The sequence below is a fragment of the Pagrus major genome, chromosome 22, assembly GCF_040436345.1.
Source record: "Pagrus major chromosome 22, Pma_NU_1.0".
Classification (NCBI taxonomy): Eukaryota; Metazoa; Chordata; class Actinopteri; order Spariformes; family Sparidae; genus Pagrus; species Pagrus major.
Genome location: NC_133236.1, coordinates 2,990,795 through 3,006,171, shown reverse-complemented (window position 1 = coordinate 3,006,171; position 15,377 = coordinate 2,990,795). Strand labels below are relative to the sequence as shown.

Genomic DNA, 15,377 nt, shown 5'->3' with positions numbered 1-15,377 from the left:
CAGGGCTGGGAGTTCTATCCAAGCATGAAAGGCATTCATCTATGCTTCTTTCGATGTCTCTTACAGCTCTCTGTCTGTCTTCATCCATGGTGCTGGATGTCCCCAGATATAATCTTCTTGAAGCTGAAGCGCCTCTACTCTCCCAGTCTTCATCACTGTCTCCATCCTCACTTTCACTGGAGCCATCATCTCCTAACTCCTTTTTCCTCGATGTCTTGTTCCCTTTCTTTTCCGCTCTAGCCAGTATCCGCCTGACTGCAGGGTCATAGCCGCCCAAGTTTTCCTCCGAGTCACTCTGATCAGTGTTGTCTCCAAAACTCTTCTTCCTGATCCTCAATCCTCCTTTTGTTTCCAGTCGTAGGTGGGTTCGTATGTGAGAAAGGTGAATTAACTTCAGCCATTAGTTTCTCTGTTTCTTTGGCCATTTTTCCCATTTCTTCCATGCTTTCTTCTTTTTTCTCCTTTGCAGCCTTTGTCCACTTCTGTCCCTCATTTTCAAACAACTGGAGCATCGTAAGTTCTATTTGTCTCTTTTCTTCACGTTTCTCTCCCTTTTTCCCTCTTTTTTGTTCCGCTTTATATGTAGATACAAGCACCTGCAGTTTTTTAATTACATCAGGATTAAAGGTCCCTTCCACTGGCCAGGGTTGATCTATCTCTGGCCAACAGCGGTACTATTTTGCTGAGATCCGTGGGATCTCTTTTATGAATGGATTATTGTTTTGAACGACATCAAGAGGCGTGATTACTTTTGAAGTTTTATCGTCCTTTTTCAACATTTTAGCTGCTTTATGTTGCTTTTTCATATAATTAACCAATTAATCAATCAAGCAACCAATCAATCAATCAATCAATCAATCAATCAATCAATCAATCAATCAATCAACAACAATCAATCAATCAATTAACAATTAACCAATTAATAAATTAACAATCAATCAATCAATCAATCAATCAATTAATCAATCAATCAATTAACCAATTAATCAACCAATCAATCAATCAAACAATCAATTAATCCAAGTGAGGTTAATCACTTAAACTAAAATCACTTAAGAATATTAATTTATTTATTTTATTTATTTATTCAGCTTATTTGTGAATCACTATTTTTGCCACAGTCAATAAACCAAAGAAATTAATTTGCCAACTTTAAAGGACCCCAGAGGATCTATTAGTATGATAACAAATTACAATGATCCTAAATGCTTATACAAACATATTTTCAAACAGCAGGTATAGAAAGAGTTCGCGAACAAAAACAGTACTGGCCTTGTGCAGAGGTTTTTCTGGGTAGGAGTCTGACGTCACCAAATTGGTCCGTGTGACACACTGTTCAGGCTCCGCCCGTCTCTCCGTGTCTCCCCCACAGATGCAAGGAACAAAGGAAAAAAACAAGGATCAGATTTTCTTTTCACAATTTAGTTCAATAATATTTTGCAACTCTCTTTTTTCTTTTTTTTTTCTTCTGCCAGCACATTGGGTTATTTATAACAGATATTTTGCACTTTTAAGCACCAAACATTATTCCATATCATTCATCATTAACATAAAAACTCTCGATGCACTCCACACTCTCAAATCCTTCACCATCATAACTCACTCAGCACTCTTCATTCCTCTCAATCATATTTATCTTTTACACAGAGTTATATACTAATCTCTCCACTTCTCCTTATTTATCTTAAATAAGTCTTTTTCGGAAGCTCATAGCAAGTTGTTTAAATCTTATAGAAATGTCCTTTAAAAGGCTCATAAATTTTATTTATCAAATTAAATGTCTTCCAAAAAAGTTAATCAATCTTTATTCAAACTTATGAAATCTTCCCTAATCTTTTCCTATCTTCTTTTCCGGGCCTTATATTTTTAACTCTTATTTTTAATATCCTCCAATGAGGCTTATAGAATTTTAACAGATTAAAAACGTCCCCGAAAAAGTTTATAAACCATAAACTTAATCCTAATGCATAATCTAAACACAACACTGGAATAGTAACCACATTTCTAAAACAAAGTATTCGTGCTCCAAGCACACACACTCATAAAGACACACAATTTCAGCCTATATATATATATAACAAAACCAAGAACAAAATCACAATCAACAATCTATTCTAAAATTGACTCATTCATACTGTCCTATTTAAGCATGCTTTGCCGCTTCCTTATTCCTTTTTCTTTTTTATATCTAAATTTTTGCTACCTTTGAAGTGTAGAATATCTGACAAAACGGCATCAGTTGTGGCTCGTCAGCCAGCACCAGAGAGGGCGTCTATCTACAAATATTTTCCTCTACACTTCCAGTTATTTGCTTATAACCGACCTGAACTCACCTAGTGAAATATTCAGGTTTTAGGCCCGTATAAAACCGCCTCCCAGAGGGCTTCAATCCAAATCTGCAGCTTCCTTTAATCCTTATTTCTGGTTATACACCTGGTACCAGGTTTTCCCTTATATTCCACTTATTCAACTTTCACGCAGCGGCTAATTTACACATGTCTTACGGTTTAAGAAGCTTATGAGCGCTCTTCTTCATTAACCCCGCATAGTTTTTTAACTCACTTAACGTTACTCACTGTTAGGCTCCTTGCCTTTACCCTTTACACAAACATTTCCCTTCTACTTTTTATTCTTAGCTCTTACTCTACCATAACTCCCCCCTACTGCGGTGGCCACAACGCAGTAAAACAATGGAGAGTAAGACAAATTTAAACGGAACTTCACCCGCAAACATCAACACAGCATGACACATATTCACCCACACATAATCTTTTCGGTGCGACCGAAAACCAACACAGCCAGGGACAGCTCCAGTCAGACCTCATCCCCCCCAAACAGCGTAACAGTGCAGGCTCACCTTGGATGAGAGGAGGAAAGCAGGGCTGCGTCCAGCTGCGCCGCGGCCACAAACACGTCCTGATAATTCGTGACGCCAAGTTCTGTCGTATTTTCAGTGGCGATGCAGTCAAAGATGTTTGAAGAAAAACTCCGCCGACACTGTCTTAGTTGTATAACAAATTTATTACAATAAGTTCAGTATCGTAATCAAGTAACACATTACTTGGAGAGTCTCCAGCCGAGTAATGAAACTCCGACAACAATATGCAGACAGCTCCTTATATACCGAGCTTGTTTTGGTCAAAAACCTGTTTATAACATATGGTTCATATTAAGAGAGGGACAGAAAAATAGGAGAGGCCCCTCATTTAGGGTGCCTTAACATATTGCTCTCCAACTCTGACCCAGGGCCTCCATGCCTCTGCTGATCTAAAATCTGGTATATATTAACTTGACAGCAGCACCATCATGTCAATATTCTCGTACCCCTAACCAAATAACCTCCAAGTCAGGAAGGCCCAAACAGCAACTAACATTCCAATATATTCTCCTAATACATACCATTTGTATAAATATGCTGCATCTAACAGCAGACACCTCAAAGGCAAAGGCACTGTCCATGATTGACAACAGTTTGTCGAGAGTCCAGCTCCATCCCAACCACAGAGTCAGCTCTCCTCACCAGCGTGTCCAGCCGCTTAGCATCTCTTTTCTCAATGCTGCTTCCCCAGCACACCACAGCATAGAAGAGAACGCTGGCGACAGCTGACTGGTAGAACATCAGCAGCAGTTTCTTAGAAATGTAAATGAGCCCGGCCTCCTCAGAAAATAGAGTTGGCTCTGCCCCTTCCTGTGAAGGTTGTCAGGGTTTGCTGACCAGTCCAGTTTGTTATCCAACTTTGTAGTTGCTGACCACCTCCACATCGATCCCCTCAATAGACACCGGTTGCAAATTGGGTCTGTTCCTCCAGAAATCCACCACCATGTTTTTGGTCTTGGAGGTGTTTAGCAACACAGTTTGACCTGCACTATGACACAAAGGTCAAACTGTCTACTGCTGAACACCTCCAAGCACTCTCCTGCACTTTGGTGGTCTTTAACAATTTTTAGGGGACAGAGATAAACATGTCTGTATTTTTCATGAATAGTTTGCAGTCTCATACTAATAAAATATGGTGTCAAAAGTGTATGTGTTTTTAATGTTTCAGGATTTAATTGTGGATGAATTGCCAGAATTTGTGGCAAATCTAAATAAAACTGTCCAGGAAGAAAGTACAGAAATCGTAAATTCATCTGCAACTATATCAGCCATCATTGACATTCTTGGCACCATTGCAACTGTTTCCATTGACAGTGAAGTCAGTAAATCCATCATGGAGGTAGGTGAAACAGTCCCTTCTGTAGTTCCTTACTAAAGGATATATGCGTTATGTCAACAAATGTACTTTTTGACTTTCTGATAAGGTTGTACCCTCACAATTAAATGTCTCTTCATTTGTAGAATGTACTTGAAACAGTTGATGTCATCGTTGGTGATGATGCAAGAGAGTCCTGGGCAGTTCTAAATGCAAATGAAACCCGCAATGCAAGCTCAAAGTTACTGGGTTCACTGGAGAGACTGTCCAGTCGGTTGGTCGGGGAATTTGTCATCACAACTCAACAGATCCTGCTCAACAGAACAACGTTTGAAAACAACTTCAAGGCAGATCTGAACTCAAGCATCAAAATAGACATTCCAGACACCAGCGTTAACAACGTCTTTATCACCATCATCGCCTTCTTCACCCTTAATAATGTTATGCCAGCAAGGAACTCCAGCTTTGACACCAGTCTCTTCAACGACACCAGCAATGAAACTGTCAATGATAATGCCATCAATGCTGCTGTGGTGCTAGTCCAAATAAATGCAACAATTCAGAACGTCACTCTGCGCTATGACAAGCTAAACAACTCCCTGTCACTAAACCCACAGTGTGTCTTCTGGAATTACACACTCTTTGACAATCTAGGCGCTTGGGATACTGAGGGTTGTACGTTTGTTTCGGACATAAACAACACAGTAACCTGTAGCTGCAACCACCTCACCTCCTTCTCAATTCTGATGGCAACAGACATCCCCCCAGAACTCAAACATGCCTTAGATATAATCACTTATGTTGGAGTTGGGATATCTCTGGCAAGCTTGGTTATATGTCTCATTATTGAAGGATACGTTTGGAAAGCCATAACCAGAAATAGCACTGCGTTCATGCGACATATTTCCATTGTTAACACTGCCCTGTCTCTGTTGATCGCTGACATCTGCTTTATCATTGCTGCCTCTATTGCTAAGAACCCCCTTGAAAACCCAGGGGAAGACTTTGACGTTCCAGTTGGACCATGCAGCACAACAACATTTTTTATGCACTTTTTCTACCTTGCTCTGTTCTTTTGGATGCTTGTGTCAGGCCTTCTGCTCTTTTACCGGACAGTCATGGTCTTTTCCCACATGTCCAGGTCAACCATGTTGGCCATTGGCTTCTGTTTAGGCTATGGCTGCCCTCTGATTATAGCTGTTATAACTGTTGCTGTCACAGCGCCAGGAAATGGTTATATCAGGAGAGAAGAAGCTTGCTGGCTCAACTGGACAGAAACAAAGGCCCTGCTGTCCCTCGTGATACCTGCCTTGACCATAGTTTTTATCAACATTTTAATAGTAATCGTTGTCTTATTCAAAATGCTAAGAAGAGGTGTAGGAGACACCACCCAAGCAGATGAAAAAAGTACACTGGTGGTCATTGCAAGGTGTGTGATCATTTTGACTCCTTTATTTGGACTGACCTGGTCTTTGGGAGTGGGAACCATGGTATCGTCAACAAATGAAGGAATCCACATAGCCTTTGCATTCTTCAATTCACTACAGGTATTTGCATCCATTGAAAAACAAGGTTGTGATTTAATGTCAGTAGTTAAGTATAGTAAAACATTCTGTGTTGTTCCTGCCTAATTATAAAGAAATGTGCTTGTCTTTTACCAGGGTTTCTTCATTTTAGTGTTTGGGACACTATTTGATTCAAAGGTATGTTGACTTTAAAAAGATTGTTTGACATTTTGGGAAATACTCTTTGGAACTTTGTATCAGAGAGTTAGATAAGAAGATTATCTGACATTAGTGGAGAAAGTATTAAGATCCCTTATTTGAGAAATGTACCAATATCACAATGCAAAAAGACTCCATTACAATTTAATGTCCTGCATTCAAAATTTCTCGAAGGTAAAAGCACTGACAGCAAAATGTATTTAAACTATCAAAAATAAAATGGAGAAGCAGGGCAATGCAAAAATGGCATCCAATTCAGTCCAAAGAGAATTGCTCACCTGATACATACGCCCAAAAATGTTTTTAGCTTCCAGGTTTACGTCCTGATTATGCAGCCCATTAAGCCCACTAACCCTAACCCTAACCCTTCAAGAAAGAGTCATAATTAGTCTTGTTTGCAGGTTAAGGTGTCCTGTCAGCAGTTTTAAAGACGTCTCTTAATAATGGTGGTCTATGGAGAAAATGCTTTTTTTGGCTGCAGGGGAATATTTCAGTTCAATAATCCTCAGTAGTCACTAGGCAAAAGGCTGAAGCAAGTTTGAAAGGCCATCCAGATCTAAAAAAAATAGTTTTTTTTGCAGAGGCAGTGTACATGTTAAAGACCATGTACACTGCCTCTGCAAAAAAAGTCACCACCTGGATTTAACTAAGCAAATAGGTAAGAACCTTCATTTGGATAATTACTGCAGTGATTAATATGTTTCAGCTGGCAACAAGTTATTGAACCCTAACTGGTGCAGTGAGTAGCTTCTCATTTCTTCAACAACCATGTCAGAACACATATCCTGTGGTCATGGAAAAGATGTTACTCTGTTTCAGAAGGCATATTCCAAGATGACAATGCCACGATTCATCTGGCTCAAACATTGAAAGAGTGGTTCAGGGAGCGTGAGACATCATTTTCACACATGTATTGACCACCACAAAGTCCAGACCTTAACCTCATTGAGAATCTTTGGGATGTTCTGGAGAAGACTTTATGCAGCAGCCTGACTCTCCCATCATCAATACAAGATATTGGCAAAAAAATAATGCAACTCTGGATGGAAATAAATGTTGTGACATTGCATAGCTCAGAGAGGCTCACAAGTCATTTTTTGCAGGACCAAGTCAAGTCTCAAGTCTTTGAGCTAGAGTCCAAGTCAAGTCTCAAGTCTTTGGTAACGAGTCCAAATCAAGTCTCAAGTCTCTTATAGTTGTAATGAGCATTCTATCATCTGTTGCATGTAATCCCGTCTGCTTAGACCTGCATAGTTATATCTAAGGAATTCAAAGCATGTACTGTATTATCACCACTCCTTTATCTATTAGCATATAGTATTATCAGCACTGATTAGTTGTTTGGTATATGATCAATTCAAGCAGGCTATTGCAATGCAATATGAAAAAAAAGACACAATGAAAGCTTCCCTTTAAAATTAATAGCAGTATTTTGCTTTGCAATATAAAAACACAGCTACAGTAGCTAATTGCAAATTATCTAAATTATCTATCTGGTGATATTAAAACATGAACAGTTTTGTTCAAAAAGATCATTTGTGAAAACTGGCACCTTTCTTTGTGTGACAAAAATGATTCCTGAATATAAAACTCATGATGAAATATCATTGGAGTTATTGGCTATCTTAAGTCCTTTTCTTACAGAACAGAACATTTTTGTGGATACAGTTGTCTCTGTTGTTTAACAGTTAACATCAGCTGACTTTTATTCCTGAAAGAAACGTTTGTGTTTTCAAATGAAACCCATCAAAACCCATCAAAACCTTGGTTTTTTCTAAGATTTTTTGCTTGCCATCAGTTCTAGGTTTACATGTAAGTAGCACACTGTACTAAACATGTGTAGTAGGATTGGTTCAAATCACTTACAATTAACCAATTTGAAATGTAAAAAGACACTGCAGTTTACTTTTGTATGCTTACCAGAATCCCTTATATTCATTCTGCAAACGTTGCATTTGGAAATTCTTTTGTTTGCACCTTGTGTGTAGTTCCTACAGGCAAAACTTATGACAAACAGGAGAGCAGCACAGTTGTTGTGCTAGTTGCAATAGTGTAGCAGGAACCTGTGGCCGCGCGCAGCGCACACAAGATGCATAAGCTTGCACATGAGGGAATGACATTCAGCTCGTCAGATATTTTCTTAATGTTGAAGCATATATAATATAAAATAAAGATTGTTCACGAGTCCCTAATCTCGAGTCTGAGTCGAGTCTCAAGTCACTGAGTGTGCGACTTAAGAGCTACTCAAGTCCAAGTCCCAAACTCAAGTCTCCATCTCTGCATAAGCTTATCAAAATGACGCCGCGGTGAATGCGTGCCGTAATCAATACTAAAGTCATATCGTAAAGTGTGTGACTTTCTTTTGGGCCGGGCAATGTATATCACAGCTGTCTCGAGTTCCAACTCTGGAACTGAAACACATACTACTTTGTCACAAAAAAAAATTATAAAGTTTGGTTCAATAATGGTTTTACTATAGGTCTTCTGAAAATGTGACCAAATCTGTTGGGTCAAAAATATACATACAGCAACTTGAAGGATCAACCTTGGTGATAATAGAAAGTTGTGTGAGTCAAATGTGATTTTAAGCATGGCCTCTTAACTTCTTCTGACTGATTCTGATGATAACGGCTGGTGACTTTTCTGGGCCTATTTTAATAGGGCTTGTTTGATACACCCATTAGATTCAACCACAAACTCTACAATGGGAAAGTTAAGGAGCTCAGCATTAATCTAAAATAGCTCATTATTGATTTGAACAAGTCAGGAAAGTCACTTGGAGCCATTTCAAAGCAGTTACAGTTCCCAAGATCAACTGTGCAAACAACTTTTTGTAGTATAAGTATAGTAAGTATAAAGTGCATGGCACAGCTGTGTCTGACAAGACCTATAATAAATTAATTATTGCACCAAAATGCATGAATGTTTTTTGTGACAAAGTAGTTTGTGTTCCACTCATTCATCACAGAAACATGAGAGCAGTAGAAATCACTAGAACTGAAGACTGTCATGACATACATGTTCTTTACTAGTGGATGGAAACTTTTGACAAAAACTGTAGCTTAGCTTAATAGTTTTTAGCTAATTGCATCCTGGTTTCATATTTCATGTTATCAGTCTGCTCATTTTACTCTGTGTATTGACTGTTATGCTAAATGTGTCCCAAATTCCACAGTAGTAAAATACTATTAATTTTGACATTGAGATAAATTTGATTGTGCCTGCAGATCCGTTCTATTCTCTCAAGAAGATTACCTACATCAAGCACAGGCTCTAATTCGACAAGAGTAAGTTGTTTTCTTTTTTATCTCAAAACTTGCAGAGACTGAAAGGTTTTCTTTGTTTGTTGGACCTGTTAAATTATACAGAAATTTTAGATTAAATCTCCTTGGGGAAATGGAAATTTGTATTCACATATTTTTTGTTTCTTCAAAAGAGTACAAGTGGTGGAATTTCGTCTCTCGCTGGACTAAGCTGGATAAATCGACTGCGTGGAAGAAGATGTAAGTTCTTGTTCTAAATTGAGATGTTTGTGGGAATCAGCTGTCTCATTGACAGTTTTTTTTTGTCTTTCAGATATCTATCGTCTGTCAGAAGCTGCTAACTCAGGCAGCAGTGGTGCATCGGAGTCATTTGTTAATATATGAATCAACACAATCTGAGCACATTTGATTTATGTGAAGATGAAGACAAGACAAGAGAGGTTCACTGAGATGATATTGTTAACGCTGATGCAACAACTGTCATTTTTTGTGAAATCGAGAAGAAATAATGTGGTACCTAACAATCAGCATTATCAGATGTTTGCATGATAATGTTACTGTTACCATTTCTAGAATGACCAGCCCTAGGAAAGCAAGTGTGGCATATCTGAATGTAAAGTTCAGTTGAACAATATTGTAAATGAAAGTATGACATGTATTCTTGAAACAGTTGCCGCTTGTCTTGCTGCTAATTGTAGCTGCTGTAGTGTGAAGTCTAGTGCTGCTTTGTTTGGTAACATTTGGGATGCACAAAAGCCTGAGTAGTTACCAAGGTTAGAAAACAACTTATTTAATGTATCTATTTAATTGAATGTCTCAAAAATAGATGCTGAATAACTCTGAAACAATGACCATGTAAGTAATAGTAAGTAACTTTGAATGTAAACTCAAGTAGTGACTAGTTTTCCATGGTTACCTAACCCCTTAAATGAAGTAAAGCAGCATAGAACTGTGCTGCTTAACTGAAAACGATTTAGCAGACTACACTAACAACTCAGAATTTTGCGTACCTTGTTGTGAACTGATACCACTGTTTAACCTGATTTACTTACCAAAGTTAATTTTACATCACTTTCATTGTGTAATTGTTAGAAATTAAGAACGACACACTACCCATTGAACAAGTTGTTATGTACGCACATATATATATTAAAATCATTGAAATTATAAATAAAAAGCTTTATAAACTTGAAAGACTGTTGATGATGATGATGATTCTACCAGGTTTTTTTTAAACTAATATTAATAATATTAAACTATTTTTTTTAAAAACTAAACTAATAATATAACTAATAATATATACACAGATTACCAGAAATCTTTAGATCGACAGCCTAATGTTACATATTGCTGAAACTCATTTTAACAAAACATATAACATGAATTTGCTTTACATTGCACATCCAACTCAACATAAAACCCCAAACTTTTTGGTCACTGAAATTGTATTTTGTATACTATCACCACATTTGGTGCACACAGTTCATTTTCTGTTGTACATTTTTATCATAAAATAGACTTTTTATTTTGCTTCATTTGAAAGACTTTTATAAGTGATGACACAGGTGTGAGTATGATTACAAGATAGTTTCCTGGCTCCTTCACTGGCATCACGCTGCTGCTGAGGGAGTGGACTGACTCGGTGAAATACCACAGCCTGGGCATCGAGATGAAGGTGGAAAAGGAGTCGGGAGAGGGAGTAGCGTGTATGAAACAGAACTGTGCTGCATTCTTTTTGCTGTATTATGTATATGGGGCTGTTGTGGATTTTTTTTTTGTTCATGGTGTCATCTGCTTTGGGTGATGTTTTATTTGGCAGCTATTTCAATAAAAAGTGGCAGTAATTCCATGTCCAATGTCCATTGCTCTTATCATTTCTTGTAGTCATGTTTGTTTAATTGGAATTAAGAAAGAATATATTGCTGATTTTGACATAAAGGCCCTGATGTAATATGTATAAATTGACAATTGATATGTTCATGCACTTTACATTGTAGCCTACATAATACAGAATGAGACCTTAATATCTTGAACAAAAAAGTACTTGTATGATAAAGGATGTAAATGGTACATCATTTATTTTCTTATCATGAATACGTTAAGTGAGACATTTTTTACTTCAGCTGCTTTTGTACTGTTAGACCTAGAAGTTAATCAATCATATCAATCTTTGAACAATATGTTTATTAACATTTTACTCAATACAACACGTGTGTACAGTGTGCAGTTTCAAACTTACAGAAGTGTACTTTGACCACTCAAGTCTACACTGAGGCACAGGTGATAAAAACAAAATTTCAAACAGACAAATATTACCAGCAAACTTAAGCCAAAAGAAAGAAAGGGAAAAGGAATGAAAAAAAGATAAATATAAAAATTAAAATTTAAAATTTAAAATTAAAAACCCTCTCAGATAGAAACATTTGTACATACCAAAAATGATGTAACAAATTGTTGCCTAATCAATCTCATCTAAGGTACCCCCACCAGTCTGAATTCTCATTAGCCTCATTCGAGGTTCATCTGCTAGCTCCACACCTTTCACAAACAAATTAAATGGTCCCCAAACCTTCTCAAAAGGTTCTTGTTTCCCTCTTTGTATATATGTTATTTTCTCCAGAGGAAAAGTTATTAACATTTGCCTAACCTAATATGTGACACTTGGTCTGCTGGTCTTTTCCCAAAACAATGCAATTGATTTCTTAGCATGCAAAAGACACATATCTATCATTATTTGTTCACTCTTAGTGTACCTGTGATCTTTGGGGTAGAGTCCTAAAATAAAAATAAAAACTGAGTTCATCAAAACATCTTTTGAGATATTTTTTTCTATTTTTTTTTTAAATTTCTTCCCAAAAAGCTTTGACCTTACTGCATTGCCACACACAGTGGAATAGCACCCCCTTTTCCTTCATACATTTTATACATAAATCTGGAATGTTACTATTATATTTATTTAATTTACCATTTATATTGTAACAATCAGAGGAGATCTCTTTTCCCAGGCCTACAATCCAAGTTTTCTGATTTCTTATTTTTTCCAAGCTGGATGTTAAGGGTTCGGTTTTACGACCATTTTGACTTGTTCTAATGACATTTCTGAGTAGGAGGAATTTAAAAAAATATTTTTTATCTATGTCATACTTGTATTTGATTTCTTCAAATGCCATCATATTGTCTGAATTGGGCAGGTACAAGTCCTGAATATTTTCTAATCCCTTTGATGCCCATGTTCTAAATACAGCATCTGCTCTCCCTGGAGTAAAGTGTTGGTTTCCCCAAATGGGACTATACTGAGACAATACATTAGGTTCTTTAATACATGTTTTCACTTCAAACCACACCTTGATCATATTTTTAACAATTGGATTAGTAGTTTGTTTCATCAAATTCGACAATGTGTCTGAATATAAGTACAGGGGTAGAGGCAAACTTAAACTCTCCGATTCCATATTATTTATTATATATTATATTCATTTTTATAATATTTATTCAGCCAATCAAAGATAAAGGCAGGGTAATCTATTAGTAATCTAAGGCCATCTATTAATTGATTTTGTTATTTCTTCCATCAAAGGCTCGTAGTTAATGTTAACAGTCCAAGCTAGTTTAGATCCAATTTGTATTCCTAAATATGTAAATTGTTATACCACTTAAATTGAGAAGTTTCTGTAAGTGGGGTTTCCCTTTCCTTTTCATTGAGTAATAGAACTGAGGACTTAGTGTTATTAATTGTATATCCTGAGGTAGCACCAAACGATTTTATTAACTGTAACAGAACAGTGCATATAGGGAAAGTTTATGTTCTGTCTGACCGGTTGTTATTCCCACGATTTCTGTGTGCATCCATATGGCTATAGCGAATGGTTCAATCACTAGAGTAAACAAAGCGGGGACAAGGGGCATCCCTGACAGCATCCTCTTTTGATTGAGATCGGTTCTGATATATTTGTGTTTGTTAGTACTTCCACCGTAGGATTTAAGTACAGTAATTGAACCCACTTTATAAATGTATTCCCGTATCCAAATCATTCCAAAGTATTAAAAAGGTTGGACCATTCCACCTTATCACCTTATTTTCGTTGTCTAGAGATGGGAGGGCCCTATCTGAAGTGTCCTCCAAGCTTTGAATAATATTAAGGACCCTCCTAACATTGTGGAACCCTTGGCAACCAAGGAAGAACCCATTTTGATCCCTTTGGGTCGCACTGGGTAATGTTTCTTGTAGCTGTCTTGCTAAAACTTTACACAAAATTTTGAGGTCAGAATTTAGTAGACTTATTGGTCTCATATTTACTTGTTGCATACTTGATGCTGCCCTAGCTGCCGATAATTTATTATATTCTGCTCTTAAAGCTGCAGTCTGTAACTATTTTTTTGTTACATTTGCTAAAATTGTCATTATGTTCTGACAGTAGAATAAGATACAGATCAACTGTGAAAAATCCACTGTCTGTGGGTCCACCCAGTGACCTGAATTTGGTTTGCAAGAATCCACCACTCCCGAATCAACACAAGCAATCAGAGCCAAGGGGAGTGTCTGAGAAGTGTCAATCATGCTCGTGCATACGCTGCTGGCAGCCCCTCTCCCTCGGGCAGTGCGTACTCGGCAGGGCCCCTGCCCCGCGCAGCACCTGCTCTCACTTGGTCAGATAGGTTCAAGCTCAAACTGCGAACAATGGCACAGAGGCAACAGAGTGGAAAAATGCCTATCCCACGGTTGGCACCACCATTGCCCACGTCAATGAGAAGAAATAAAAATACTGACGAATAAAAGCAGTGTAAAAAGAAAGAATTGCACCGTGCCAGAAATACAACTAGGATAAATATTGGAGCGTCATTTCAGAGGTGGAGGGAACTGCGGGATTTGCAAGGGCTCAAGAGCAACGCAGAGTTGGCCGCTTTTCTGCTGGACAATTAAGTACCCCTGCTTGATATGTTTCATTCTATTTTTTAACCACAAGGCTAAGATGGCAGTAATTACAGTAATACTCGCAATAGCGCATATCTCCATACGATGTTGCAGTCAAGCTACGTAGCTTGTTGGTAAATCTAGCTTGTATGTTAACTCCAGTGTTTAGCTTTGTCTTTATGGCTACTGGTCAGCAAAAATGTCTTTCAAGTGACCAGGCGGTTATAACGTTAGTTTGTTCAGTACGCTCTGAAGTGGTTGAATTAGTTTAGAGAAATAACATTACTCATGCTTCAGAAAGGCAGCATGGCAACAATGTTGCACCGGGTAATGATTACCTGGTAACTGTCTACTGCATTGTAAGATAACATACACATATGTATATATAAAGTGTGTGTGTAGAGTCATACAAAGTTGTATTTCTGTTTTTTTCCCCCTTGGTAGTATGTCATCGTTGGACATAAATGAGATTGATGAAAATTAGTTCAACAACATTCAAAACTCTGTAAGCCGAATGCACACATTTTGATTTCAAGACTTGATGTATCGAGTGTCATCGAGTAATATTTTTGCTGTCTACATAGCATTGATTGGGCTGAGGACAAAACATGGTCTCCAGGTGAGGAAACGAGGAATATTTCACATTCAGAGGAAGAGGAAACCATTGAGGAGGACAGTGATGAGGATGACAGCGATGATTACCTCCCCTGTTTATGTGTTCGGTAAGATCCTAACCAAAAGTTCAGTTTAATGACAATTATCTTTTCTCATTGCTTTTTCTAGTCTTACATGGTGGTGCCATGCAAAGTAGGATATGTTTGAGTGCCCTTCAGCCGATCAGCATGGAAGACACTGTACATGATGTGGCGAGGAGTGGAATTTTTTTCAAGTTAAATAAGGGGGGGAAATAAAGATAACTAAGGGGGGAAGGAAACTAACTTAGGGACCAACAACACCAACTGGGGACTTGCAACCCAGGATATGAAAACCAATGATAATAAACCAGGATGATGCAAATCAATATATAAGGGCACAGGTTCAAGACTGATGAGGCAGAGACAGTAGATAAATAAAGCAAATATTCTTATTCCACAGAAGCAATTTAAAAAAGCCGGCTATAACAATACTAAGGCTGCGTCCCAATACTCGCGCTTCCCCTCAAAATCAGCCCTAGCCCTTGGTTTTGCGCGTTCCCGCGGAGGGGTAGGGTGTCCCAAACTTCAAGACGAGTAAGGGAAGTGCTGTTTAGCCCTTAAAATCCCCACTTAATTTGAAGGGCCATGCG

The 15,377-nt window shown here is 37.8% G+C and overlaps 1 protein-coding gene across 1 annotated transcript in view; it reads left to right on the top strand.

Annotated features, from left to right (window-relative positions):
* Positions 1-15,377, top strand: part of LOC141018397 (adhesion G-protein coupled receptor F1-like) — a 41,054-nt gene that overhangs the window by 23,312 nt on the left and 2,365 nt on the right. Inside the window, exons 3-5 of the mRNA XM_073493356.1 lie at positions 4,047-4,217; positions 4,340-5,740; positions 5,855-5,896. Of these exons, the coding sequence (XP_073349457.1) occupies positions 4,047-4,217; positions 4,340-5,740; positions 5,855-5,896 (1,614 nt within the window). The remainder of the gene's footprint in view (positions 1-4,046; positions 4,218-4,339; positions 5,741-5,854; positions 5,897-15,377) is intronic.